This window comes from Hyperolius riggenbachi, chromosome 1 (genome assembly GCF_040937935.1).
Source record: "Hyperolius riggenbachi isolate aHypRig1 chromosome 1, aHypRig1.pri, whole genome shotgun sequence".
Classification (NCBI taxonomy): Eukaryota; Metazoa; Chordata; class Amphibia; order Anura; family Hyperoliidae; genus Hyperolius; species Hyperolius riggenbachi.
The window spans coordinates 514,976,321-515,004,243 of record NC_090646.1 but is presented as its reverse complement, the minus strand read 5'-3'; the positions used below and the strand labels follow the sequence as shown (position 1 = coordinate 515,004,243).

The window sequence follows — 27,923 nt, the reverse complement described above, 5'->3', positions numbered from 1 at the left end:
GGAGGTGGAATAACAGGTACCAATTGTACCCACACTTTGCACATGGCCATGGTGGGGGCGGGGATTTTGCGGTCGCACTGACCTTTGCACAGTAGGTACCATTTGTATATCCGAAAGGACAGAAGGTACTGCTTTCATTTAGCGCTGCCATCAGCATTTCTCTGCAATACATCTTTGCAGGAAGGCAGCTTTTATTGGTGTCGCTTGTTATCTGAAGTTTCCATGCAAACTTGTGCCACGAAGTCTGCAGAGCAGCAGAATTGTGTCACTGTCTTTTCCCACAGCGCCAGGTTTAATTCTTTACCTTTCTGTATATTCCAATGGGGCCACTCTGGGACACACAAAGCACACTTCAAAGGTATGCTATACATTCCCATCTGGCGGCGGGTGCAGTAACACTCCACTATGTGACAACAATACTATACACATGGTGGAGGGAACGCGGCCATGAGCAAGCAGAGGACACTTCAAGGGTCACTTCTCCACTATTCTCTATCCTCAGAGAACTTTATGGTATGTACTTTTAATCACCTGCAATGTTTTTTGCAACTGACTTCTCCAAGTGGACAATTGGAAAAGTGGTCCTGCTCCAAAGCGAACTAGCAGCTGAATGGACAAAAGTATCCCTCACATACTAGATAACCAAAAAGTACAAATTTATATTCACTGCGCTTAATGGTAAATGTACTTTTATAAGAATCCTCTCTACATATCATGAAAAAAATCCTAAGCCAAATAGCACCTATCCCCTTTAAAGGATACCACAGCTGACATGTGGCATAATGAGATAGACATGGGTATGTACAGTGCCTAGCACACAAATAACTATGCTGTGTTCCTTTTTTTCTTTCTCTGCCTGAAAGAGGTAAATATCAGGTATGTAAGTGGCTGACTCAGTCCTGACTCAGACAGGAAGTGACTACAGTGTGACCCTCACTGATAAGAATTTCCCCCTTTTTTTATCTCTTTCTTGCTCTCAGAAGCCATTTTATTCTAGGAAAGTGTTTTATAGTTGGAATTTCTTATCAGTGAAGGTCACACTGTAGTCACTTCATTGACCCCTGTGGCTAGGGTCCAATTCGGTGCACTCCCCCCTTCCCCTGTATGTTTGTCAGCATGCAGACAGCTTATGCTGGTGTATGCGCATTGTGCACATGGACACATAACATTAGCTCCCTTGTGCGATTGGTAAGATGCACTGTCTTTCCCAGGAGAGGAAGTTAGGATGTGTGCTCCTAATCCATTGATAGGTTTGATGCAATGAATGTGTTTGCATGTCTGCACTATGCATGTTACAGGGCCAGAGTTAGGACACCTATGTTTACCTGGGTACTTCTGCGCAGTATAGGTGATTAAGCATAAGAATGCATTCTTCTGTGAACTAAAACCCTGGCTTTTAATTTAGCTGTAGGGATAACAGTTGTGCCTGGATGAGTGAATCTGTGAATGCAATTGTTTGAACATTTGCATGTGAGTGTGCGAAGGGTTAATAGATTTTTGCTGTTTTCTAGCCACACCCCCTTCAGCACCTCCCTTTCCCTAATAATTTATTTAATGTCCTAACTAGAGGCGATGTGCCTGGATATATGTATGTTTATTCTTATCATTGACCCCTGTGGCTAGGGTCCAATTCGGTGCACTCCCCCCTTCCCCTGTATGTTTGTCAGCATGCAGACAGCTTATGCTGGTGTATGCGCATTGTGCACATGGACACATAACATTAGCTCCCTTGTGCGATTGGTAAGATGCACTGTCTTTCCCAGGAGAGGAAGTTAGGATGTGTGCTCCTAATCCATTGATAGGTTTGATGCAATGAATGTGTTTGCATGTCTGCACTATGCATGTTACAGGGCCAGAGTTAGGACACCTATGTTTACCTGGGTACTTTTGCGCAGTATAGGTGATTAAGCATAAGAATGCATTCTTCTGTGAACTAAAACCCTGGCTTTTAATTTAGCTGTAGGGATAACAGTTGTGCCTGGATGAGTGAATCTGTGAATGCAATTGTTTGAACATTTGCATGTGAGTGTGCGAAGGGTTAATAGATTTTTGCTGTAGTCACTTCCTGTCTGAGTCAGGACTGAGTCAGCCACTTACATACCTGATATTTACCTCTTTCAGGCAGAGAAAGAAAAAAAGGAACACAGCATAGTTATTTGTGTGCTAGGCACTGTACATACCCATGTCTATCTCATTATGCCACATGTTAGTTGTGGTATCCTTTAAAGAGAATCTGTACTCTAAAATACTTACAATAAAAAGCATACCATTCTATTAATTATGTTCTCCTGGGCCCCTGTGCGGTTTCTGTCACTCGCTGCTGCAATCCTGGCTTGTAATTGCCAGTTTTAGACAGTGTTTACAAACAAGACATGGCTGCTAACCAGCATGTGATAGGCTGAGAGGAGCTCAGTCTGTGCTTACACAGAGCCTGGAGGGGGCGTGGAGAGGGTGTGTATAGCTTCTCCCTATCACAAGAAGAGCAGCACAGTTTGCCTGAACCGACAAAGGAAAGAAGATTAGATTATATAACAGATAATACAGCCACTGTGCAACTAGGAAAGGCTGCAGTAAGACAGACCACATTAGAACAGGTATAGGAACTTATAGGATAGCAGAAATAAGGCTGAAAATGTTGTTACAGAGTCTCTTTAAAACTTAATGCCACCACCAACATACGCACCTCTCTCACACTCTCACTGCGGTGAGGTGCTGTGGGCAAAAAAAAAAGTAGGACCCTAGTTAAAGATAATGGGATTCCACTTAACACAAAGTCTACTTGTCAAATGTAATCTTTAAAAGATATGATAGTTGCATGTAAAACTCCTTTAAAAAGAAGACAAAAAGTTCATTGTCTGTAAACTTTCCTCCAACGGACACAAGTCCACAATATGCTTATGAATTCAATTCTCTTGGTTCACACAATGTTAAACGGATTGCCGGATTGTTTAAAGTAATGCAGTGCACTTTGAAAGTATTCAGCAAAGCTTTTTGTTGCTCTGACTGTATATACATTAGATACCAGCAGGTATTTCAGATATTCGCTACCCTCCTGGTGGCAGGATGGCTGAAGTCAAGCACCTCTATCTACCTTTATCCACCACTACTTCTGGCCAGACACAGAGTGGGGAGAGGCAGGGAGAGCCCTGGTTTCAGACGCAGGGTGAAGCCACGCTGAGACTAGCTTCCACGAACGCGGCTTACGTCCAGGAAGTGCTATGCTTCAAGCTGGTTCAGACAATCCTCGCTGTTTTCAGTGACGTCACCATTTGCATGGTGGACGCTTATGTTTCAAGGGGTATGGCCCTCTTCATCACAGCAAAGCAGTGTTCTATTCTAAGCCATAAAGCCACTGCCTTTTCCACCTAGTGGAGATCAGATAAATAGCAGAAAATAACAGTATGAGAAGTAGTCTGTTCCATACTGAAAATCATGGCAACATTTTTCCACAATTGCTTTTGCAATTTTCATTCAGGAACAAAATAAAAAAACCTTCTAGCCCTACGAGCCAGTAGTAAAGATGATTCCTCCCATGTTGCATAAGGCACTCTTTCTACACGACACGGACAGGATAAGAGGATTTTTTTTTCGTTTTGCTTATCTCTTCTTTTCCTCCTCATAACACACTTTAAAAAAAAACAAAAAAAAAACCTCCTTACAGTTCCTCTTTAATTACAGTACCTAATAAAAAAAACAACTTAAAAATAGCTATGGTTGAGCTATAATGTAATGTTTGCAGAATTCAAGATGACAGCAATTCTCAGCAAAAGAAAATGCTGCAAAGCATTTCTTAAACTAACCAAGCTGTGCTCCTTATCATTCAAGGGTAATCATTTAATACTGGTCCAGTCACAAGTTCTTTCATACAGTATAGACAATTAATACAAATTGCGGTACAGGACCTCAGTAATGATAGTCTACAAAAATGCATCCAATGTTTTTAGTAGGATTTTATATTAAAAAAAAATACAAGAACAGCAATAAAAAATAAAAAGATTTTTTTAAAAATCCTTTGTAATCTGCGTGATTAATACTAGAGTTGACACATTTCTTCATACTTCATTGATGTTGACTGGAAGAAATCATGGAATGTTCTGTCACTGTTGATAAAAAAAAAGAAGAAAATAAAATTAGGAATGAAAAAATTATGTTTAATATAGATTTTAAAAATAAAATGTGTATTTTAGATCTAATTGTCCTGAATAACACTCACGACTTATTAGGACTGCTGTCAATACTAAAATTAATGCAAGGAGTAGTGAAGCAAATGTGGTGCAAAACAAGTGCAGAAGTGGAGCAATTGTGCACAGGGACCAATCAGAATCTTTGATCTAGACACCTGCTCCCTTTTTGCCCCATTTCTGCACCAGTAATCCCGATTCTATTCAAGAATTGATCAACACGCCCACCCCCACTGCACACGACCAGCCCACAGCATAACTGCTGCTGTGTGCATGACCGCCACACGCCTCTGTGACCAAAGCTTGTGCATGACCACCACGCACCCCAATGACCACAGCGAGCTTGCGCTCGCTCCCCTCTTCTTCACTGCAGCGAGTGGGTGGCAACTTGTGGTTTGCCTGGCATGGACTCAGCTGTGTGCCCTGCTGTGTCCACACCTTGCATTACAACCGCTGATTAGGCGGACATCACACAAGCCTTTTGAGATTCTATGGGTGAAATATCAACACCCCAAATGTCTATGAGTCATTGAGGTAAATTTATCAATAGTGTCTGAGAGAAATCATGCAGAATGGCCTCAGACTTCTTCTTCTTAAGAAGGTGCAATTTTCTTCTGAAACTGTTGTAAAACAGAAGGCAATAGGTAGGGTTCTCAGAACTAATGGAGTATGTGAAAATGTCCTGAGTGAGTTACGATGTACTGTGGCAGCTTTGAAGAAGAAGAAAAACATCTACTCTTCCCTGGTTGGTGCGGGTCGGCTAGGTCTCTTATTAAAGGTTAGGGTCTGAGCGCACCTGTGTGTTGTGTTCCCGAATTCTGTGATATGCACGGACATCTGAAAGGGCGTAGAAACCATTCTAAAAATGCACTCCAATACATGTTTTTTTTATTATGCATTATTGTGTATTTTTTTTATCAACCTAAAGTGTGCTCGGGCCTTTAAAGTAAACTGGTAAGTTTCTGTAAAAAAAATAAAATAAAAATAAAGTTATATGCCAACCTCAGGAGAGGGAAGCCTCTGGATCTTCCACTAAGCTGTTCCAGCACCGAGACCCCCAAAGCTCAACAGCGAGTGGCAGCACTGTGCCTGTGTAGTAGCACAAATCTGCTTGAGCTTTGGCAGGAAAAAGTTTAGCCAGATCAGGTCTAAGCTACTGTGCAGGCGCAAATTCACTTGAGCTTTGATGGAAAAAGCAGAGTCTGGGTCCATGCTGCTACACAGTCAAAATAAAAAATATGAATGGAGCTCAACATCCATCCTGATTTTAACAAGTCATGGAAAAAAAAAACAGTAAACCCTTTTCAGTCAGTGAATGGAAAGGTTTGACATTTTATCAAAAGTGTGGCTGAAGGCTGAACAAACCATACCAGCTAGGAAATAATAGAAAGTTCTTTTTATTTAAGGCACATCTCCATACTGCCACGAGTTGCTGACATAAGTAAAAGCTCCTCTGAGCCCCAAAGAGTTTTCTGAGAATTTCACTGCTAACCCAACTACTAATTCCCTCTCCTTCGCAATTACCTTTGCTACTTGGTCTCCGTATTAATGCAAAGGCCACTCAATAACGTCATTATGGGGCCAAGACAGAGAGGGGAATGTGGCAAGTGTAGGGGGAAGTGTGACAACGGGAGGGAGGAGGTAGGGCAGAGGTGAAAGAGGTGACTGGAATTCCAAACCAAAAAGTCCAACCAAAAATAAGGACCGACTTGGGCTTAGCAGAGCATCATTAATTATAGCAAACTGCACTACTGAGGTGGCAAATACTTGTTTTAAGAGCCAGCTGTCATTTGAAAATGCTATTTACAACTGGTAAAATTCATTGGTCCTGTGAAAATACCACCTAGGAGAAAAGATGAATGGGATATTGGGCATAATATCTTACCATGTACTATCAAAATATTTTCATTTTCCACAATTATTCTCATGTACCTGTATCTCCTCCTTATGAGAATTTCCTGCTTTGTACTATATTATTTGGGGGGGGGGGGGGGGGAACAAAAAAAAACACAACAACAAAATATAAGGTCATTGTGAAAACATTACCTTACTAACCTTACTACTGCATGCATGGGCAGAACAAGCCTGAAGAAATTGTTAATACAAGACACAAATACACACACATTCAATAACTACACAGTACCTTGTACTAGTACATTAATCCCCCCTCCCCCTCTGGATGTTTCTACTGCAGTCATCATCCAAATTCAGAACTTGCTGGAACTGCCTTTGGCTGTAATCATGGGAGCAAGTCTTTTTCTAAAAACTCTATCAGATTTTCACATCCTGCAATTGTTGCCTAACACTGACCTATTTTTTGGCCCCATCTCAGAGAAACACGACGGGTGAATATTGATGCAACATACTGTGTACTTTATAACACACACCTCATGTAGGCACATTCTTCTCTTGTCTTACCTTGCTGGATCTGCAGTGTGGGGCAGAAAGACTATGACGTTCAAGATCTGTAACTAGCTGTCGAGATTCCACTAACAAACGCTGGAGTTTACATGTTGGTGAGCACATATCCTAGCAAGGAGAAAATGAAAAATCGTACACCATTATATATGATTGCAGAAGATGGGACAGACATTTACAGCAGTTATAGTATTACATATAGAACGACATCTGTGCTATGTGGTCAACCTTAAAAGAAATGTGTACTATTTAAAGTGACACTGAAGTGAAAAAAAAACTTATGATATGATGAATTGTATGTGTAGTACAGATAATGAATAGAACATTAGTAGCAAATAAGAGAGTCTCATTTTTATTTTCAGTTATACAGCTTTTTTTTTTTTCTCTCTTTCCCTTCCTGGAAACAATAGGGGACTCATACCTTTGCTACTAATGTTCAATTTGTTAGCTGTACTACATTTACAATTCTTTATAACATGTATATTTTCACTTCAGATTCCTTTTAATACGTTTATGTTTTAGTGATTCAAAATATAATTACTATCATTACAATTATGGCTTTAAAAAAATACTACGCATATATTTTCCTATGTATTTGGAGTTCTACCTACTGCAAGAACTAAGGAATTTTGCGAGAAGAATGCTCTGTGCTTTACTGCTGCAGAAACAAGTTTATAAAACTACGATGGTTTATAAAAAAAAAGTTGCCAAGTTCACCCATTAAAGGGAAATTCCAGGATGAATTAAATAAAAGTATCCCCTTAGATTTATCAGTTATTAGAATATTTTAATAAAAGCTTCCCTTGAAAGACTGTCAAAACCAACATTCATGTGGTTGAAAATACTGGGTACCTTGGAGTGAGATGAATTATACTTTCCACACTTCCTATGATATTTGTTAAGATTGATAAGCTGCTTCTCTCAGGCTTCCTTTAGTCATTCCTGCTAATCCGTTTTGCCTCTTAATCTTCAGGATTATTTAAACAGTGAGTTGGTAAATTGGCTGGAGAAAGTGTTTACAATCTTTGCAGCTGATAACTTTTGAAGGACAAACATTTTTTTGAAAAGTACAAATTACAAATATTCCTATACAATGGCAGGGCACTGAGTTCTCCTTTAACTTAGCTAATATGGAGGGGATATTAATCAGGGTTTTCATTATATATGATAAATAGATTATGAAGAGGCAGTGTAGCAGATGTTATACTTTTGAGTTGGGCTAAGCCTGCGATTTAAAATGTCAAGCTAATTTTTACTGTTCAGATTTAATATATATAAAGAGTTTTTGTACATACAGCATGGTGAAATTTGCCTTCTTAAAACAGAAGGAAATAATTCAGCTATAAGTGAACATTTGTGGTTACCCAAATGCACCACCACTGAATATTCAAATTATCTCTTTTCGCCCCTGTAAGCCAGGCAAGCATTCAGAATCACTGGTGTATAGCAAGCCTATAGCTTTAAATCTTACACAGCCACATCAAACCCACATTTAGACAGCGTGTTTCAGACTTTTGGACCTCCTCAGTACATGGCAGGGATTGATATGCAGTGTTCTCCCCAGAAATTTTTTCCAGCCGGGTGGCATGAAATAGTAGCCGGTTGGCATGAAAAAGTAGCCGGGTGGGGCGAGATGAAAAAATGCTGGGCCAGTGCTTCTGTGAGCAATTATGCTTACAGAATAGGAGGAGGTGAGCCGATGATAGCCGGGTGCTCATCAAAACTAGCCGGGTGGAGCACCCGGCTAAAAGAGCCCGGAGAGAACACTGGATATGGCTGTATGGGATAGGGCTTGGACCAAAAAGCCTATACATTCCTAGTGGTTTGGGTCACCCCGAGCTGCTTGGTTAAACTCTGTTGTACATACAGCAAAGTCTGATAATCTGCAAATAGCAGCTATAATAGCATATTGTTTTTTTTTTTAGATATTTACTTGCAGACAGATTTATGGAATCTTATGACATGTAGTTATATGAGTTGGCTATATGGTTTTAATATGAATTTGTATGTATTGTAAATTAAATGTGTAAAAGTCAAGGGTCAGCATTCTCAAATATCCTGAGTTCTGGTTTTAAATTGCTGACAGACATGCAACAAAGACCAATCTGGCCATTTGCAAAGTCAGGAAAGAAAAGATATACCTGTATGTAACCTAGTTAACAGGCCACCTCAATATTAAGGTCTTATCAGCTGTGTGCTGAGTCTATGCTTGGCCAAAATCAAAATCCTTTCTCAATGTGATTATTACACATTTTTGGCTAAACAACACTCCTTTTGATGGTAAAAATTAAATAGTCTATGCTCACTCTTTTGATCATATTGATTATGTTTCATGAAACATGGAAGGCCTTCCCGGAAAAAGGCGTTGTCTGCATTGGCAGCATGTGTTGCTCCAAAACCTGTTTATCTGGTTCACCATCAAGGATGGCTTACTAGATGCATGTGCACTAATGAATTCCAAACGATGGTTTATCAACTGATAAGCCAGATGTGTCCTCCTCTTCACTACAGAGGGCACAGTATCCATAAGTTCCAAAAATTTAAAATTACAATTCATTAGACCACAGAACAGTTACCCACTTAACATGTCCAGAGTCTATCTTAAAGTACACCTTAAAGAGGAACTCCAGTGAAAATAATGTAGTAATAAAAGTGCTTCATTTTTTACCATAATTATGTATAAATGATTTAGTCAGTGTTTGCTCATTATACAATCTTTCCTCTCCCCGATTTACATTCTGACATTTATTACATGGTGACATTTTTACTGTGGGCAGGCTATGTAGCTGCTCCTAGCTGTTTTGGCTGTTACAGACAGCTGTAAACAGCTATTTCCTGTCTGTGAACATTGTTACATTGTGGCAGTTTGCCCAGAGTACCGCGGTCCCAGAGCTTCTTGTGGGAGGGGTTTCAGCACAAAATCAGTCATACAGCGCCCCCTGATGGTCTGTTTGTGAAAAGCATTATATTTCTCATGTAAAAGGGGGTATCAGCTACTGATTGGGATAAAGTTCAAATCTAGGTTGGAGTTTCTCTTTAAGTGAGAGGTATATGGAGCCTGACATATTTATTTCCTTTTAAAGAGAACCTGAAATGGGGCCTTAAAAAGAAAATATAAGTACCTGGAGCTTCCTCCAGGTCACTCCGGTCTGATCACACCCACGTTGTCCTCCTCCGCCTCTTCGTCCTGAAGCAATTGGTCCCCGAAAGTCCTCGAGTTCGGGGCAAACTGCGCATGTGCAGCAATGCGCCTGCACTGCATAGAGCATTCTGAGCAGCATGTGGCATGGGGGTTCACAGTGCGGCAGGGGAGTGCGCACGGCCGGATATCATGTGAGCCAACTGGCTCAGACTGGACGACTTACTGGGGCCAATTGCGGTCGAACCAGACAGCAACTGAGGACGATGAGGGACCAATCAGGTCAGAGGGGACTGGAGGAAACCCATCTCAGGTACACTTTAAACAATACAAATTGCCTGGTTGTCCTGCTGATCCTGTCTCAATACTTATAGCCAAAAACCCTGAACAAGCATACAGATCAGGTGCTCGGACTGAAGTGTGACTCAAGTAGCTGCAGGCTTGTTTCAAGCGTGTGATTCAGACTCTATTAAGCATGATGGGTCAGCAGGACAGTCACGCAGCTGGTATAGTGTAAAAGGATATTAATATGGCAGCCTCTGTAGCTCTCTCATTTCAGGTTTCCTTTAAATGAACTTAGACCCATAGACAGTAGTGGTGTTTTTTTAATCAGTTTAATATAGTACGCCATGTCTTTGCATGATCAAGTTTTAACCTGCATTTGTGATTATATCAGTGCTACTGTATGTTCATGGACAATGGTGTTTTCCACTGCAGGATCATGTCTGTTCTAAAAGCAAACGTTAATAAAAATAGGTTTACGAGGTCCTGGTCTACATGGTTTGAATCAATGTCACAGTTGGCATTATCTATATTCTTGAGCCTGTTGAAGTTGTTGGATAGTAGTTTATATAGCACCCATTTTTGTATCTGTGGCTTAACAGCCCCCATACTTAAAGAGGAACTCCAGTGAAAATAATTTAATAAAAAAAAGTGCTTCATTTTTACAATAATTATGTATAAATGATTTAGTCAGTGTTTGCTCATTGTAAAATCTTTCTTCTCCCAGGTTCACATTCTGACATGTATTACATGGTGACATTGTTACTGTGGGCAAGTTATGTAGCTGTTTCTAGCTGCTCTGGCTGTTACAGACAGCTTTAAACAGCCATTTCCTGTCTGTGAACATTGTTACATTGTGGCAGTTTGCCCAGAGTACCGCGGTATTCAGAGCCTCTTGTGGGAGGGGTTTCAGCACAAAATTAGTCACACAGCGCCCCCTGATGGTCTGTTTGTGAAAATCATTGTATTTCTCATGTAAAAGGGGGTATCAGCTACTGATTGGGATAAAGTTCAATTCTTGGTTGGAGTTTCTCTTTAAGTAAAGCATGACTATTGTAATTGTCCAAGGACATAACGTGGTACCTTTACTGGCAAAGCCCAAAAATCAATGCAGCAGCTTTGGTAGAATTGTCAGTTTTACTGTTACAATTCACCCCAACCATGAGATGATCTCCGATTTCACTTATGTACTGATTTTGTGTACCTGGCTTCAAAAAAATGTATCAAATCTTGTAATACTGTATCCACTTTGACAGAATCAATGTAGTTGATGCCTCCACTGCAATGATGACCAATAGTGGCAATAACAGGCAACCTTGTGTAAGGGATCGCTCCTCTCGGCCGCAGTATGGTCTGAGGTGGAGACAGAGGTAGAGTCAGCTGACACTTAGGCAGGGGTTTATGTAATAAATAATAATATGTGGATGCTGACCCTGCCTGGGATTGAACCCTGGTCTCTCACGTCGGAGGCAGTGCTCTTGCCACTGTGCTATAGCTGACACTGTCAGGATGTTTTGCTGGTTAGTACTGGTTATTAGTTGACATGTATTGCCACATGTGTCAGCTGATATCACTCTCTCAGCTGATATTTAAACTAGATTATGCCTGCATGTGATTGGCTGTTGTGTGCATGTGGCCGGTCACTGACTGGTTGTCTGATATATTTAAAAGGCACAGACTAACCAGCAAGCTCATGGTGACCCAGAACTCATTGGGGTGTGTAAGGGACTACAATGGTCCTAAAAGCCCCCTTACTAAGATGTTAAGAAAAACAAAAGTTTGCTTTCCTAAAACAGAAAGAATTTGCGATAACCTCCAACTTGAATTATCGCAAATTCTTTCTGTTTTAGGAAAGCAAACTTTTGATATATTTAAAGTTACTGAGTGCACTTTGACTTTGCCCATGTTAGCCCGTGTCTACTTACTGCTGGGTGCTCTTTGAAAACTTGTGGATTGCCTTTCTGGACTTGGACTTATTGCTTGTTACTGGACTCTGCCTGTTTGCTGCCTGCCCTGACCATTGGATTACCTGACCTTGATTTCTGTCTAGCCCTTCTGTACTGTGACATTTATATAGTACTCCTGTGTTCTGGACTTTATCTCATCCTGCCCTGAAATCTGCATACCCATAAGCACATCATTATAGGACTAACAACCTCCTGGTCTATTCTCCTGGTCCTTGAACCTGCATACCAATAAGCTATAGTTTCTGGACTTCCTTGTTAACATCTCCTGCTATCTTCTGGATTGCTGTTGCCACTAAGATTCAGGTGACTATTACCAGTTCTACTCCTATAATATCTGTGCCTTGTTACCTGTCTCGCAGAGGATTGCTGGTATATATTCAGATCTCACATTGTATGCAAAATCTACTTACAAAGAGTCAAGCTCAACACACACCATACAATCTTGTTGTACAGATTTACCAAATCTATGTAGTATAAGGGCCAACAGATTGAAAATACCTTGAATGATTGATTGGATAAGCTCTTCTACTACATGAAAATGGTAAGATTAAACAACCAAGATTGCATGTTGTGTGTTGAGCCTCAGTGTGTGTGGTTAAGTCACTCTTTTGAAGTGTTAGCTACTCGGCTGCATTTGCATACAGTGTGTACCGGAATCTTATATTAGCGAGTCCTGACACCTTGCTTTGTTTCTGAGGATATTGTAAAATACTCAGGTTTAAAACCAGAATACTCAAATTATGCTTGCAGGTGAGAATACAAAAATCAGTTTCACCTTTAAAGGTGCATACATACGCACTACTAAAGAGAACGACGGGTCCGTCAGACCCTCCCGCTGGGCGGTCGTTCTCCAGACAGTAGTGCATGTGTACAGTCTGTCTGCAGACTGATAAGGCTGTTTGTGAACGATCTGCGGATCGTTCAGAAACAGCCTTATCAGTCTGCAGACAGACTGTACACACGCACTACTGTCGGGAGAACGACCGCCCATCGGGAGGTTCTGACGGACCCGTCGTTCTCTTTCGTAGTGCGTATGTACGCACCTAAAAAGTTGACACCAAATAAACAAATTAAACAGGATATGGAGTCATATAACGGTTTTATAATGTCCTGGGACAGAAGAAATATAGACGATTTGTAAGTACTGGTAATATACAGTATATGGAAAGCATTTAGGAGATGTAGCCTCCTGATGTTATTTCCTGCTTGCCTATATCCTGGTCTCATGTCATAAGCGGCTTTATATCAGTTTTCAGTGGGTTGCTAGAGCTAAACGCATCTCTTTGGTAAGCAAAGAAATAAGCTTGTAGATGGCACAATCGAGGTGTCTCACTCAACTTTTGGAATCACAGTAAATGCTGCATTGAGAGCATCTGTATGAAAATGTTATCAGTCTGGGAGACTAATAAAGGCTTTAGTCAGGTGGGGGGCATAGTAGGTGAATTCTGGATATCAGTCTCTCCAGGTCAGGCTGAGTCCTAGGCATATTAGTAGAACATGATAATACAGCACTAGAAAGGAGTCCTAGGCATGTGGAAAATACAAAATCTATATGTATAAATATAACATTTATTTGGTTGGCTGCACATGTACACAGTGCAACATGCAGTACCGATCAATATTTAAAAGAGCATTGAACAATTTCCAAATGGTTGGCAGCAGAATTCACTTCTGATCAGTGGCTGACTGGATCGTTTTGATCAGCTTGTTTGTTGACCAGATGTAAATACTACGTAGTACACGTGTGTCATCAATGTCACCCGGCAGAGATCAGGACTCGATGCCTTAAGCAACAGTTCAGTCTGAGTTCTGTACAAGTTAGCCATGTGTTCTGTTGCTACAGAGAGGACAACGGCTCCCAATGGAGCGAGGAGAGGGAGAGATCAATGCCCCTGGCAGAGTCAATCCACTGACTCATTGAGGGGGTTGGAGACTGCTGTACACACACCGAAGTCTCGGCTGAGGGGGCCCGCACCAGCCTCCCCTGTTGGGAACCGTTGTATACGTGTACACAGCTTTAAACTTCTTGCTATTTACAGGAATCATTATAAAATAATCTATTATTTTTATATTTAAGCAAATGATAAAATAACGGACAGGTGAAAGTTGATTGACTGCTATAAGCTACAAGAAAGGTTTCTGACAGCATGTGCTTCCTAATAGAGGGCCTCTGGAGTGAGATAACCTGATGTAGAGGGTAAACAATATCACACGTGCAATAAATCCTTATCTGGAAAGCTTCAGTCATTTCATTTTTAATCATATCAAGAAGTTACCTACCATGTAAATCAAGCAGTAAATGATTAACAATAAAGCACATGAAGGACAACAGATTAAGAAAGACATACTGAAAACAGGCACCGCAGACACAGTGAAGGTTTTATCCTATAAAATAATTTTAGAATTAAGGTATGTTAACTGATCATTTCTATGAGTTGTAAAACTTACTGTAAGATTCTACGTTCAGCGTTTGTTTTCTTACTAAAGGAATATTAATTCTTCATTTGTTATATGTCACAGAGCACATCGCAGGTCAGCAAGAACCAAGGTCAAAACAACTATTTAAACACAAAGAAGGGTTGTGCCAGTCTGTGTGGTTTAAGCTCAACTCCAGAAACAGATATAAATTTCCCATTCAACTGTGGCAGTTATATGTGTTAGAAAGAATTTTACATATCCCATTTGTCTGGAAATGCCAGAAAACACTAATCCGTTTGAACTAAAAAAAAACAAAAAAAAAACAAAAACTGTAGATTATTCAAATGAAAATGATTGACAATACTATACTGTCGCCTGCAAGGAATATGAACTACAATACACTTTTTTTTTATCTCAGTAACAAGACCATTATCTTCAGAGATGTGAAATCCAGTAATCTAGTAGACGCCTCAAGGCTCTGATATACTTTGTATATTCGCTACCTTTTCTTTTTTCACAATAAAGATTTTGTAAATCTGTTAATACAGTGCTGTTGTACTGTAGTCAAGACAATAAGATACATAGGGAGAAAACTTGCTTATAGGAAGAAACCTTGCTTATTTTGTGAAGTCCCTTAAAAGGATTCAAGGGGCAGAGTAGGCATACCCAAGTGTAGAGTATGGGGGCAGGAAAAGCCAGGGAATCATGTCCTAGGTACAAAAAGGGAGCCAAATCAATAGAGCTAGAGTGGATTAAGAGTACTGAAAAAGTAAATAAATGGCACAAAACTAGGAAACCCATACTACCATATATTGAGATGCTGGCTAATATACCAGGAAGAACTACTGTAAATTAATTACCAAAATAATCTGCTCTGAAAATGCTGCAAGGAGTGCATCTCACCTTTGTAAAGGAATTAACAATACATTTACTGAAAATTATAGTAAACTACACTTTCAACAAAAAATTATAAACTCCAATTAGCAAAGGATATGACTGGCTTAATAAAGCCAAACTCATTAAATTAATTAAGGACAACCTACATTCCCCTAACTGCCAACATTACTGTCCAAGAATTAGAGGTGACAATTAAGGCAGGTCTCACACTTTTCCACAGCAGCTAGTGTAAAAAATAAACACACACTAAAGGAAGGCAACAGTCAATTTTTTCTGCATGTGAAAATATGTATCAAGTGTAAATACACATATGGATTTTGTTAGGAATCATGTTCTGCCATCTCTTGTCTGCTGGTGGCAGTACTAACTTTAACTGCCCTGGAATTTTATTCCTGCTAGCTGCCAGAACGTGGTATTCACAGACCTGAGTCTCTGGACATTTCCTGAACCTGTTTCCTGATCTGTACTTGTCTTTGCTAACCTGTTGCTGAACCGGTTATCCTGTCTTGACTTTGCTTTTAGCCCGTTTCCTTTGTACGGTGCCTTATCAGCTAGCCTGTTGCCCAACCTGTTACTCTGTCCTGACTTATTGCCTGCTCTTTTGGTACAGTGCTTGATATATATGTATGCTGTATACCGTTATTTTGGCATATAACATCCACTTTTTCTCCCCAAAAAATGGGAAGGAAAAGCTCCTGCATCTTACATGCCAAATACAGGGAGTCCCTGATTTAGGAACGTCCGCAGATATGAACCGCCGATCTGCCTTAACATCGGGGACTTCGTGTATTGTCCCGGTTTGTCCTGCGCTCCCCCCATGTCCTGCTCTGCCCTGTATACCTAGGTGAATAGTCAGCTTGTCTCACCTAATCAATGGCTCCAGTGGGGAACTTAAACCCCCCTTCTTCTGCATGGCTCCTCTAGTGACGGCTTCTGCTGATGAGGTGATCAGCAGAAGTCGTGCAGAGATGAGAGGTCTGTGTTCCCCGCTGGGGCCATTGATTAAGTGAGACTACCTAGGAGAAGCGGCAGCTTATCTCACCTAAGCAATAGTGTATATATTGCTGTGTAAATAGTTAATCAGGGTATTGGTTGTGTGTATACACTGCATTTCCTTGGTTGCTTGGTGATTTGTTTGTGCAATGTGGTTTGCACTTAAAGGAGTTATCAGGCTTTTTACAGCAAAATAAGTGCTACTTACCCGGGGCTTCGTCCAGCCCCAATCTCCCAGCATGTCCCTCGCCGCAGCTCTGCAGTCAGCCGTTCGCCGCCGCTTCCCAGTCCTTGGCGACGGTCGGCCTGTACTGTGCCTGCGCGAGCGGCGCTGTCAATCACCGCCACGTGGTTCGGAGCAAACTGCGCAGGTGCAGTAGTTCTGCGCCTGTGCAGTACGCTCCAGTCCACGTGGCGGTGATTGACAGCGCCGTTCGCACAGGCACAATACAGGCCGACCTCCAGGTCGGCCTGACATCATCGCCAGGGACCGGAAAGCAGCGGCAGCGGCGGCGAACGGCTGACTGCAGAGCTGCGGCGAGGGACATGCTGGGAGATTGGGGCTGGACGAAGCCCTGGGTAAGTAGCACTTATTTTGCTGTAAAAAGCCTGATAACTCCTTCAATTTGCAGGTAACTCTGATATTCTTATTTGAATGTATTTGCATGTTATTGCATTGCAATAATCCTTGCTACATATTATAACCTTGCTTCAGTGTCTGTATTGCTGCAAATTGTGGTCATCTCCTGTTCTTATGTTCAGGCTTGTATCAAATTTACATGGGTTGTCATTTCAAATGAGATTTTCCATTGTAGAAAAATGCTTGGGAACTTAAAGTGTAACCGTCAGGCATAAAATAAAAAATAATTCTTTATTTTTATCTGGTAAACAAGTAATAAGGATGCTAACCAGGCAATCCAAAAGTTGAAAATCACTCTTATTTTTCTTCTCCATAAAACATCATTCCCCAGTTTCCCTGGCTCTTTATTTGTTACATCTGCCACACAAAGGAAGTTGCAGGTCATGCTGGGTTTTCTTTTTTCTTCTTTACTTTCCCCTCAGACATAACTAGGCTGATTGACTGAAGCCTCTTTCCCTCCTGTTTTCCCCTCCTACACCTCTGTTCCTCTCTGATTGGCCAATATTTCTCATGCTGAGAGACAATGCACTTTCTACTGCAGACCTGGGTGGGAGTGTCTGAAGACTGTGAGGGCGGGTGGGCAATGATACGCAGACAGAGAAAGGGAGGAATGGATATCAAGATTGGCTTCAAGATAGACACAGTCAAAATGGAAAACCCCAAGAAGGATTTTCTCTTTTTTTACTATTCAAAATGTGGAAAGTGCAATAAATATATTATGTAAGTAGAGCAAGTATTTATCTACTTACATATGTGGGGTTTTTTTTCTCCGAGATAGTATGGCTGACAGCGCCTCTTTAACAAATGTGACCCTGGCCATAAGTCTATCGACACAGATGGCCCTAGCAATAGTACGTGTAGCTGATGAAACGTACTATTGCTATGCAGAACGGGGGAAGGATGACAGAGCAGCGTGTGTGACGTCATGCAGTGGAGCGTTGTGCACAACAGAATCTGATATCACTGGGGAGAGGGGGAGGTGAGTTGATCCACCAGGCGGATCGCTTAAGCGTTGAGGGTCGAGGATCGGGGCCTCTGTACACTCGCCTGAATATTGACCAAGGAGTTTGTTATCTGCCAGCTCCGCTGTCAAGTGTGTGCACGAGGCTTAAAACCATGAAATTTGAGAAACAATGGCTATTTACTACAATATTAAGGGAAGATTTGTGCCCTAACTCTAGTTCACATATTAAGAGGGCCCTAAAAACCTGTACACGTATATTACTAATCAATCAGGCTTCCAAGATTATTTCTGAAATGATGGCTTTTGCTTTAAACCTCTAAATTAGTCAAAATCAGATAGATTGGCAGTAACCAATATGGGAAGTGTCACAGCTCCTGATCATCGCAAGGTCTATCTGAAATCAGCCAAAATTGTGCCCTTCTATGTCTAGATAACAATGGTGAGGCATTCCAGAAAGTCAATTGACTACACTAAAAATCTGAAGAAAGACAGCTACAGAAAAAGGAAAAAACTAAAGCTACTATATCCCAGCCATCTTTATATTTCTCAATATTAATAAATCAACAGTGATAATTAAAAATGAGCTTCCACTTCAGTCAGCAGCTAGCCATTCATTTCCAAAACTTACTGTAATTGGCTTTGCATTCACAATTCTTATCATGTTGTAACGAAGAAAAAAACAACAGAGGAATTGCCAAATCGCAAGGACAAGCGATGTGATTGATATGTGATTTTTCTGACTCGCACAGAAAACGCAGGACGACAACAATTGCACTTGGGAAAATAAATTGCACTGCAAACGAATCACACTAATAGAAACAGTCCCCCCGGTTTACATTAATTTTCTTGTACCTAGCATTTTGCAATCGGGATCGGATCGCAAAACGCTGGTAGCAGAAAACGGCCCTTACTGGTTTTGTAGTGCAGCAAATGAGTGATTGGCAAGAAGATCTGTCTCACTCCTACTGTGACAAAGTTCCTATAAAGAGGTTTGGATTAGGTGAGCGTCTAAATTAAAAATACACAAAGTAATCAATGTTAATAATACAGTAATAGTTGTATTATCATCAATCCTAATACTATGTAAAGCTGAACTAACGTGATTACTCATTTCTTGACAATTGGAATTATAGTTAAAACAACAGCTAACAAATGCACAGGTTTACTTGGTGTAAATTTGTGTAAGTTTTATAACCCTTTGGCCCACATTCAATTCACTTTTTCCCCTAAGTTTCATCCTAGGTGATATTTTCACAACTTATTAATACAATGCTATTTAAAGGAAACCTGAAGAGAGAGGTATAGTGAGGCTGCCATATTTGTTTCCTTTTAAGCAATACGAGTTGCCTGGCAGCCCTGCACCAGTAGCATCTGAATGCAGCTAATCTTGTCAGATTTTGTCAGAAACCTCTTAACTGCATATGCTTGTTCAGGGCCTATGGCTAAAAGTATTAAAAAGACAGAAGATTAACAGGACTGCCAGGCAACTGGTATTGCTTAAAACGAAATCATTATGGCAGCCTCCATATACCTCTCACTTCTGGTTGTCTTTAAGCTAGCAGCAAGCGAGAAAGTAGAATCATTTTGACAGTAATTTTTCCCCTACTTTTTGGTCCTTTTAATTTCTGAGTTCTGAAAAGTTATTCTAAACAGAAGATGAAAAATTATCTCCTCGGAGACAACTTAGGAGAAAAAGTAAACTGAATAAGGGTCAATGGCCCATATCCTATTAACTTTTCTCCTGACTTTTCTCCAAGGGCCTTACAAATGGAATACCTTTGTAGATCCCAGCATGATAAAAAATATTCAAAATATGTTTGATATTACTTCTCTATCTGCTTTTTAGTACTTTTTCGACTGCTGAAACGTTAATTAGATTTAGATAAAATGTAAATTATCTCCTGGGAGAGAAAAAAGTTAATTTTATAAGGACCAATGAAATGCAATGCAAACTTTACATTTATACTAACTTGCTCTTTGAGAGGTCCTGAGTTTTCTAGGGTTGACTGCATCAATGGTGCTTTCAGTTCTGATAGGAAACTGGAATACTGGTTTTGGTTGCAGGCATGAAGCTCATCTATCTCAGAAGACTCCAAACAATTGTGCAGCAATAGGCTATCACTAGAAGAGGAAAAAATATTATACATGCCAATTTACTGAGAACACAGGCAGGATTTTTTTTAGTTTCAAAGGTTTTTATTAATCAAGCACACAATAAGCACAATCACGAGAGCAGCTGTACATAGTCAGAAGAAAGACAGTTTTTTTCAATCAAGCAATAATAGTTAGGAAATGCCCCATAATAGATAAATGGTGTTGGCTTAGATTGTATGCCATACAAGGTGCGAATACTAAACTTACTTCTTAAAGTAATTCAAACAATCACAGTTGAGAAATGCAATAAGATTTCTCATGAAAACTGGTTGAGGTAGTTATTACCTTATATAGGAAATGTGAAGACACTTAAACAGGGCTGTTTTTAGCCTTTTTGCCACTCCAGCCAAGAGGTCCTAGGTCACCCCAATCACTTAGTTCTCGCCTACCCTAACTCTCTAGTAAATCAACCCACTGTCATAGAAGACTGAATGGTGTATAACTGCTGTTTCTGGAATAAGGTTTTTACACTTTAAAAGTTAACAAGTAACAATTTTAGGAATCTACTGCCATCCATGCAAGTGAATGGGAGCATTTAGTAGGAGCTTTTGCAGGCTTTCATGAAAGCCTGTCAGTAGATCCCGGCGTCTCATCTCAAAAGCAACATGCAGCTTTTAGAAGTTGTTTGCTATTGCTGGTGTTGTGCTTGAATGCCAGCAAAAGCCACTGAAAGCCAACAAAAGCCCAAATCGCAGCTCTTTCTCTACACCCATTTCTTGCAAAAGCCACTAAAAGCCCAGAAAACGCAATGCTCTCCTGAAATCCATTAAAAGCATTCAAAAGACATTAAAAGTTTAGCTGTTAAACGCTAAAAACACACAGCATTTGAATGAGTCACAGAGAATCCCATGTAAACCAGCCCTAATTCTAAGATGAGAATATTGACATGGTGAATTGGCCATGTAGAAAATATACTTCAGTTTTCTGGACAACAATCACATGAGCAAGCATTGTGACAAGGTGAAATGGCTGCTGTGCCATCTGATCATCTCCTGGTTCATCATCTCTCCGGTTCCCAACGAGCTGTACTTTCCACACAATGGATGTATGTACCTGTCATGCCACGGGAATAAACAAGCATTGAAGACAGTGCCAAGCCTATGTTTCTGGTTCGTATGCACGTTTGTTCAACCTCTGTCTTACTGTGAGCATGTCTACTGAAGACATGGGTCGTCAGGAAACCGGTGAGAAGACACCCATAATATAACCGCATAATAGAGGGCCTCTGTTGCAACCCCCAATCTGGGTGCCATGTTTGCCATACTAGTTTGAACTAATACAGTACTATACCCCCCACTATATACATAGAATGAATGTATAAAACGTTAAAATACAGTAATTCAAACTATATTAACCTTGGCGGAGCTGTGAAACTCAGTCTTTAAGCAAAGTAGAGCTTGCAAATAGCCTAAGAAATTGGCGTTGACCACTGTAAGAACTGCAGGCAATTTGTGCTGGTTGGTTGAGACTGATTGGTAGTTGAGTTCCGGATAACCAGGACTATACTGTACATTTACATATTCGTATGAAGAAGGGCTTTCTTCTCAACGATAGATTTTAACTTTCAAGTCAGTTTGGAATCTGTTTATAGGTACTGGTAAAGGGAAGTAATGGCAATTTCCAGTAAGAGTATGTTTAAAGAACAAGCGACACCCATGCTAACCTAGAAATAAAAAAACACATATATAAGTAGATAAATACTACTTCTACTTACATAACAGATGTATTGTGCTATCCACATAAGGATTCCTGTGAATTTTATAAAGGAAAAGCAGAAAATCCTATTCTAGGCAGTGGCCATCTTGCCAAGCTAATGCTGACATCATATCCTCCCTGATTCTTGTTTGCCTCCCTCCCTTCTCTTGCTCATTGTGTATTCATTAGCTGCCCTCCTCCCAGAGTCTTCAGACACTCCCCCTGAGGTGTATACTAACAACTGCAACTGTCTTTTTTTTAATTTACACATCCAATCACTGAGTCACCTCAGCCTTGCTTGTAAACACAAGTAATCAGAGTTTCTGATAAGCAGCTGGGAAGGGAAATAAATGGAAGAGGAGGAATATATTATAGATAAAAAAACTCCCAGCATTCAACTCTTTGGCACTGTTTGGCACTAGGGCCAGTGCTCCTAAAGTATGTGATAACTCCAAACCATAACAGCAGAAAAAGTTGTGCAAGTTTTGAATGCAGGATTAGCATCTTTATCACTTAATACACTCAGACCAGTTGCTGTTAAAATTTGATTTTTATGGTGACAAAACCCCTTTAAGAAGCACCTTCTAGGATTCTCTCTAAAGATTTTAACCTAATCCAAATATGAATGGCTGGGTCTTGGACCAGTTCTGGATCTGTTGACAGTCTAATGTCTATATAAAAGAGTTGCCTTCCCCAAGCAGCTTACAGTGATTCCCTTCGTTGCATTGTTTTCCACTTGTGCTGGTACTTTGTACCTTTTCTCTAGCAATGCTCATGTCTAGGAGAACTTATGGAGAAGCATGTGATTTGTTTGATCAGCTGATAGATTTGCAAAATTCTGATTTGATGCGATCACATCCTGCTTTAGCACACATGATCATGACTAACAAATTAGAGACTTGCATATCTGAAAGCAGGCTGCAGCAATGCAGATGGGGGTGCACAGATCCTCTACGATTCTTGAAGGAGGGGGGGGGGGGATTGCCAAGGGCCCATTCTCCGAGGGGGTCCGAGTAACCACCTGCCTGGAGGGATGACACCAGAACAGATACAGTGGGATGCAAAAAATGTCAGTTAAAAATATTGTATAGGAGACACGCACAGTGATATGTGAGAAGTGAAATGAAGTTTATTGGATTTACAGAAAGTGTGCAATAATTGTTTAAACAAAATTAGGCAGGTCCATACATTTGGGCACCACAAACAAGAAATGAAATCAATAATTGGAAGATCCTCCTTTTTTTCAGAAATGGCAGCCTCTGAACGCTTCCTGTAGTTCCAATGAGAGTCTGGATTCTGGTTGAAGGTATTTTAGACCATTCCTCTTTACAAAACATCTCTAGTTCATTCAGGTTTGATGGCTTCCGAGCGTGGACAGCTCTCTCTAACTCACACCACAGATTTTCAATTATATTCTGGTCTGGGGACTGAGATGGCCATTCCAGAACATTGTACTTGTTCCTCTGCAAGAATGCCTTAGTGGATTTTGAGCAGTGTTTAGAGTTGTATTGTTGAAAGATCCAGCCCTGGGACAGCTCCAGCTTTGTCACCAATTCCTGGACATTGGTCTCCAGAATCTGCTGATCCTGAGTGGAATCCATGCGTCCCTCAACTTTGAAAAGATTCCCAGTCCCTGTACTGGCCACACAGCCCCACAGCATGATGAGACCACCACCACATTTTACTGTAGGTAGCAGGAGTTTTTCTTGGAATGCTGTGTTGTTTTTCCTCCATGCATAACGACCCTTGTTATGCCCAAATAACTCAATTTAGGTTTCATCAGTCCACAGCACCTTATTCCAAAATGAAGCTGGCTTGTTCAAATGTGCTTAAGCATACCTTAAGTGGCTCAGTTTGTGCTGTGGGCAGAGAAAAGGCTTCCTCTGTATCACTCTCGCATACAGCATCTCCTTGTGTAAAGTGCGGCGAATGTTTGAACGATGCACAGTGACTCCATCTGCAGCAAGATGATGTTGTAAGTCTTTGGTGTGGTCTGTTCTCACCATTCGTCGCTTCTGTTTATCCAAGCCTTAACTTGAACTGAGCCTGTGGTCTTCCATTTCCTCAGTATGTTCCTAACTGTGGAAACAGACAGCTGAAATCTCTGAGGCAGCTTTCTGTATCCTTCTTTTAAACCCTGATGGTGAACAATCTTTATGTTCAAGTAATTTGAGAGTTGTTTTGAGACCCCCATTTTGCTACACTTCAGAGAAACTTAAAAGAGAAGGGAAACTTGTAATTGACCCCCTTAAATACTCTTTCTCACAATTGGATTCACCTATATATGTAGGTCAGGCAGGGCCGGGCCGAGGCATAGGCTGGAGAGGCTCCAGCCTCAGGGCGCAGTGTAAGAGGGGGCGCAGAATTCATTCAGCTGTCATTCCTAATTGTGTTTGAGGCAGAAAGAAATAAGAAAAGGGGATACATGGCAGTGACTGCAAGCCAGATAACTACATATTAAGGTGTTGAGGAGGTTGTGGGCCCTGAGGTGCCTCTTAGTCTAATAGCAATCAGTGTGTGACGGCTGGGGTGGGAGGGATGGAGGGGCGCACTTTGGGGTCTCAGCCTTGGGTGCTGGAGGACCTTGTCCCAGCTCTGAGGTCAGGGGTCATTGAGCTTACCAAGCCAATTTGAGTTCTAATAATTAGCTCTAAAGGTTTTGGAATCAATAAGATGACAACAGTGCCCAAATGTATGCACCTGCCTAATTTTATTTAAACAATTATTTCACACTTTCTGTAAAACCAATAAACTTAATTTCACTTCACAAATATCACTGTATGTGTCTCCTATAGGATATATAGAACTGACACTTTTTTACCGTAACAACCAAAGTTTTATTCAGGAAATCATGAAAATTAACAAGGTTACCCAAACTCTTCCCTCCTCCAATCCTCCATCCTTAAGACTAGCTTTATAATATTTACCTTATATACTCGGCTAGAAGTCGAGAAATTCAGGACTGACTCACAGGTTAAAAGTTGGGGGGGGTCGCCTTATACACGAGTTAGTCCTAAATCTCTCCACTTACAGTCAGTATTGGGGGGCCGCCTCCCTTTCTCCCCCTCCCAGCAGCGTTAAAGCTTTTAGCTTCTTTGTCTCCTTCCTCCCACCCACCACAACCTAAATAGTGTGTGCCTCTGTCTCAGTTTCCCGCTCCCCAATAATACAATGTAGTGCGCCCAAAAACCATTCCCATCCCTCACCACTCTAGCGCTGCTTCCGCTTACGTAATACAATGTAGTGCACCCGAGCATGGAAGTCTCGTCCCTCACCACTGTAGCTCTGCAGCCCCTCGAATCCTCTTCTCACAATGGTCTGCATGGTGTGCCTCGATGCCACATGACATCGGGAATGGAAGGTACGCCATGCAGTCCAGCGTGAGCAGAGGATGCAGCGCTAGAGTAGTGAGGGAAAGGACTTCTGTGCTCGTCCGCAATACATTGTATTACATAAGAGGATGCATCGTTAAAGTGGTGAGTGACAGGACATACGTGTTTGGGCACACTACATTGTATTAGGGCGGGAAGGGTCAAACTGAGATAGAGACACATGCTATTTAGGTTGTGGTGGGTGGGTGGGAGAAAGGAGCCAAGGAAGCTAACAGCTTCAGTGTTGTGGGGTGGGGTGTTTACATGGGGGGAGAGGGGTAGCAAAGAGGTGCAGAACCACTTTAGGTGTTGGGAGGGGGATTAAGCTGGCAACTGGCACTGTGGGGGGGGGGGGGGGTCGGCAGCAGCACCCCTTTAGGTGGTGGTGGGTGGGAGGGGGTTCAAAAGGGGATAGGGGTTAATGGCTGCATATGGGGGCCTGGAGGAGTTATTGGTTGCACTTGCGTACTAGGAGAGGTAACATAACTACAATATTTTATGAAGTGCAGCCATTAACTCCTTTTGGTCCTCAAGTGCAGCCATAAACTTTGATGGATAGACTTATATTTGAGTTATTAAAAATTTCCAACTTAACCTGCTGGGCGGTCTGGACGAGCTCAGCTCGTCCAGTACCGCCGGAGCCTGCCGCTCAGGCCCTGCTGGGCCGATTTGGCTCAAGTAAAAAGCAGCACACGCAGCCGGCACTTTGCCAGCCGCGTGTGCTGCCTGATCGCCGCCGCTCTGCAGCGGCGAAAGAGGGTCCCCCCAGCCGCCTGAGCCCAGCGTAGCCGGAACAAATAGTTCCGGCCAGCGCTAAGGGCTGGATCGGAGGCGGCTGACGTCAGGACGTCGGCTGACATCCATGACGTCACTCCGCTCGTCGCTATGGCGACGAGGGAAGGAAAACAAGGAAGGCCGCTCATTGCGGCCTTCCTTGTTTATTCTGGGCGCTGGAGGCGATCGGAAGAACGCCTCCGGAGCGCCCTCTAGTGGGCTTTCATGCAGCCAACTTTCAGTTGGCTGCATGAAATAGTTTTTTTTTTATTAAAAAAAAACCCTCCCGCAGCCTCCCTGGCGATCTTATCAGAACGCCAGGCAGGTTAAGAGGGTCAAATATTGGGGTAGACTTATACACGAAGTCGACTTATATCAGAGTATATCCGGTACTTTAGGTGCACTTTAATTTCCAAGGAGCATGAGTACTACACACTACGTGTTAGGGCTCTTTCACAATCAAGGCTTTGCAGAAAATCGCTGCATCCAATTGTAAAAGCAGTGACAGCTCCATAGTGATCGCAGTGTGGTGTGGGGGCTCCCCTTGTGGCAATGCAAGAGCTGCAGTGCATCGTGGAAGTGAGGCACACTGTACTTTCATTGTAAAGTATGCCTCACTGTATGGTCCCACCGCAGTGGTAACATAACTGTGCGGTGCAATTGTAGAACAATCACAACATAATAAATGGGTGAAAGGGGCCTCAAGCTGAAGTAAAGTTTTCCACTGTTCTTCACTCTCCTAGAAACGTTTGATGATTTTAAATTTTTATAGATTACAAACAAAAGCATCATATTTTAAGCTATTTAGATCTACAAGGAAAAAAATACATGTTTGTCTTTTTGTTCATTTTTAGCCCAGATCTTAATTTTTAATGTAATATTTCAAATATTTATAACTATTTTAGTAATTTGTAATTGTCATACAAGAGATCAAGCATCTGCTCCTTGGCAGCATTTCACTATTTGTTGGAGGATAGTACTTTGACCCACATTTAATGCCCGATGACTGATAAATAGCAAAATATTGACTGTAATTCCTCTGATTACCAGACATGGATTGAGCACCAGCAACAGGTGGTGAGGCACCACAACAATCATTTGTTATCATGCACAGATAAAAAGCAACTAAGGAATAGTAATCACCTGCCATCCACCTCTGTGTGTGTTTTAATACTTGCACTTTCCAAATTCAGGTGAAGTAACTGGAGGTCATTATGCTGCTTCATGTAAATCTGTCACAGTAAGACAAGACATATGTGGTCAAAATAAGTACGGTCATGCTTTAATATTATATACACATCACCTTTGTGCGGTCTTGTAAAACTGAAGAAGAAAAGTCAAAGCCAATGTGGAAAAACGTGTGTTAACCTGCTAACTGTGCAGAAGGATATACCATAATCTGCAGTTTACAAATGCAACCAGATAACTGCTATGCTTTTCAACTTAAAGTGGATCCGAGATAAAAACTAACTATAACAAGTAACTTATCTATATATCTTATCTAAAGTTTAGATAGTTTACACAGCAAATCTAGCTTAAAGGGAAGATCCACGCATGTTATAAAAAACAAACTGCACTTACCTGGGGCTTCTTCCAGCTCCTGGCAGTTGATCGGTGCCCTCGCCGCAGCTCCTCTCCCTCCCGGCGTCCAGCGGTGAAGAAGCAGACCTCGCCAGGTCGGCTTCCGGGTCGGTTTAATGTGCGCTCCACGGCGCGGGTCACATGGTGTGACATCATCTAGGCTCTCAGGTGCAGGCGCAGTAGAGACCCGGTGACGTCCCTGCACCACGTGACCCCCCGCCGTGGAGAACACAGAAGCCGACCTAGCGAGGTCGGCTTCATCACCACTGGACGCCGGGAGGGAGAGGAGCTGCGGCGAGGGCACTGATCAACTGCCAGGAGCTGGAAGAAGCCCCAGGTAAGTGCAGTTTGTTTTTTATAACATGCGCAAACCTTCCCTTTAAAGAGCTTCAACAGTATATGATTATTTATTCCTGTGATACAATGAGAGCAGCCATATTCTGCTTGTG

The 27,923-nt window shown here is 41.6% G+C and overlaps 1 protein-coding gene across 3 annotated transcripts in view; it reads right to left on the bottom strand.

Annotated features, from left to right (window-relative positions):
- Positions 1-3,935: 3,935 nt before the first annotated feature.
- Positions 3,936-27,923, bottom strand: part of CCDC62 (coiled-coil domain containing 62) — an 81,415-nt gene continuing 57,427 nt past the window's right edge. For 2 of the 3 annotated variants that reach the window (XM_068244192.1, XM_068244186.1), the window contains exons 9-12: positions 27,037-27,125; positions 19,870-20,020; positions 6,600-6,710; positions 3,936-4,100 (exon numbers count right to left, since the gene is read on the bottom strand). In XM_068244192.1, the coding sequence (XP_068100293.1) occupies positions 4,098-4,100; positions 6,600-6,710; positions 19,870-20,020; positions 27,037-27,125 (354 nt within the window). In that variant the 3' untranslated portion in view covers positions 3,936-4,097. Of the gene's footprint in view, positions 4,101-6,599; positions 6,711-19,869; positions 20,021-21,408; positions 21,717-27,036; positions 27,126-27,923 lie in introns of those variants that run through there. The other variant, XR_011022676.1, reaches the window with a different exon arrangement.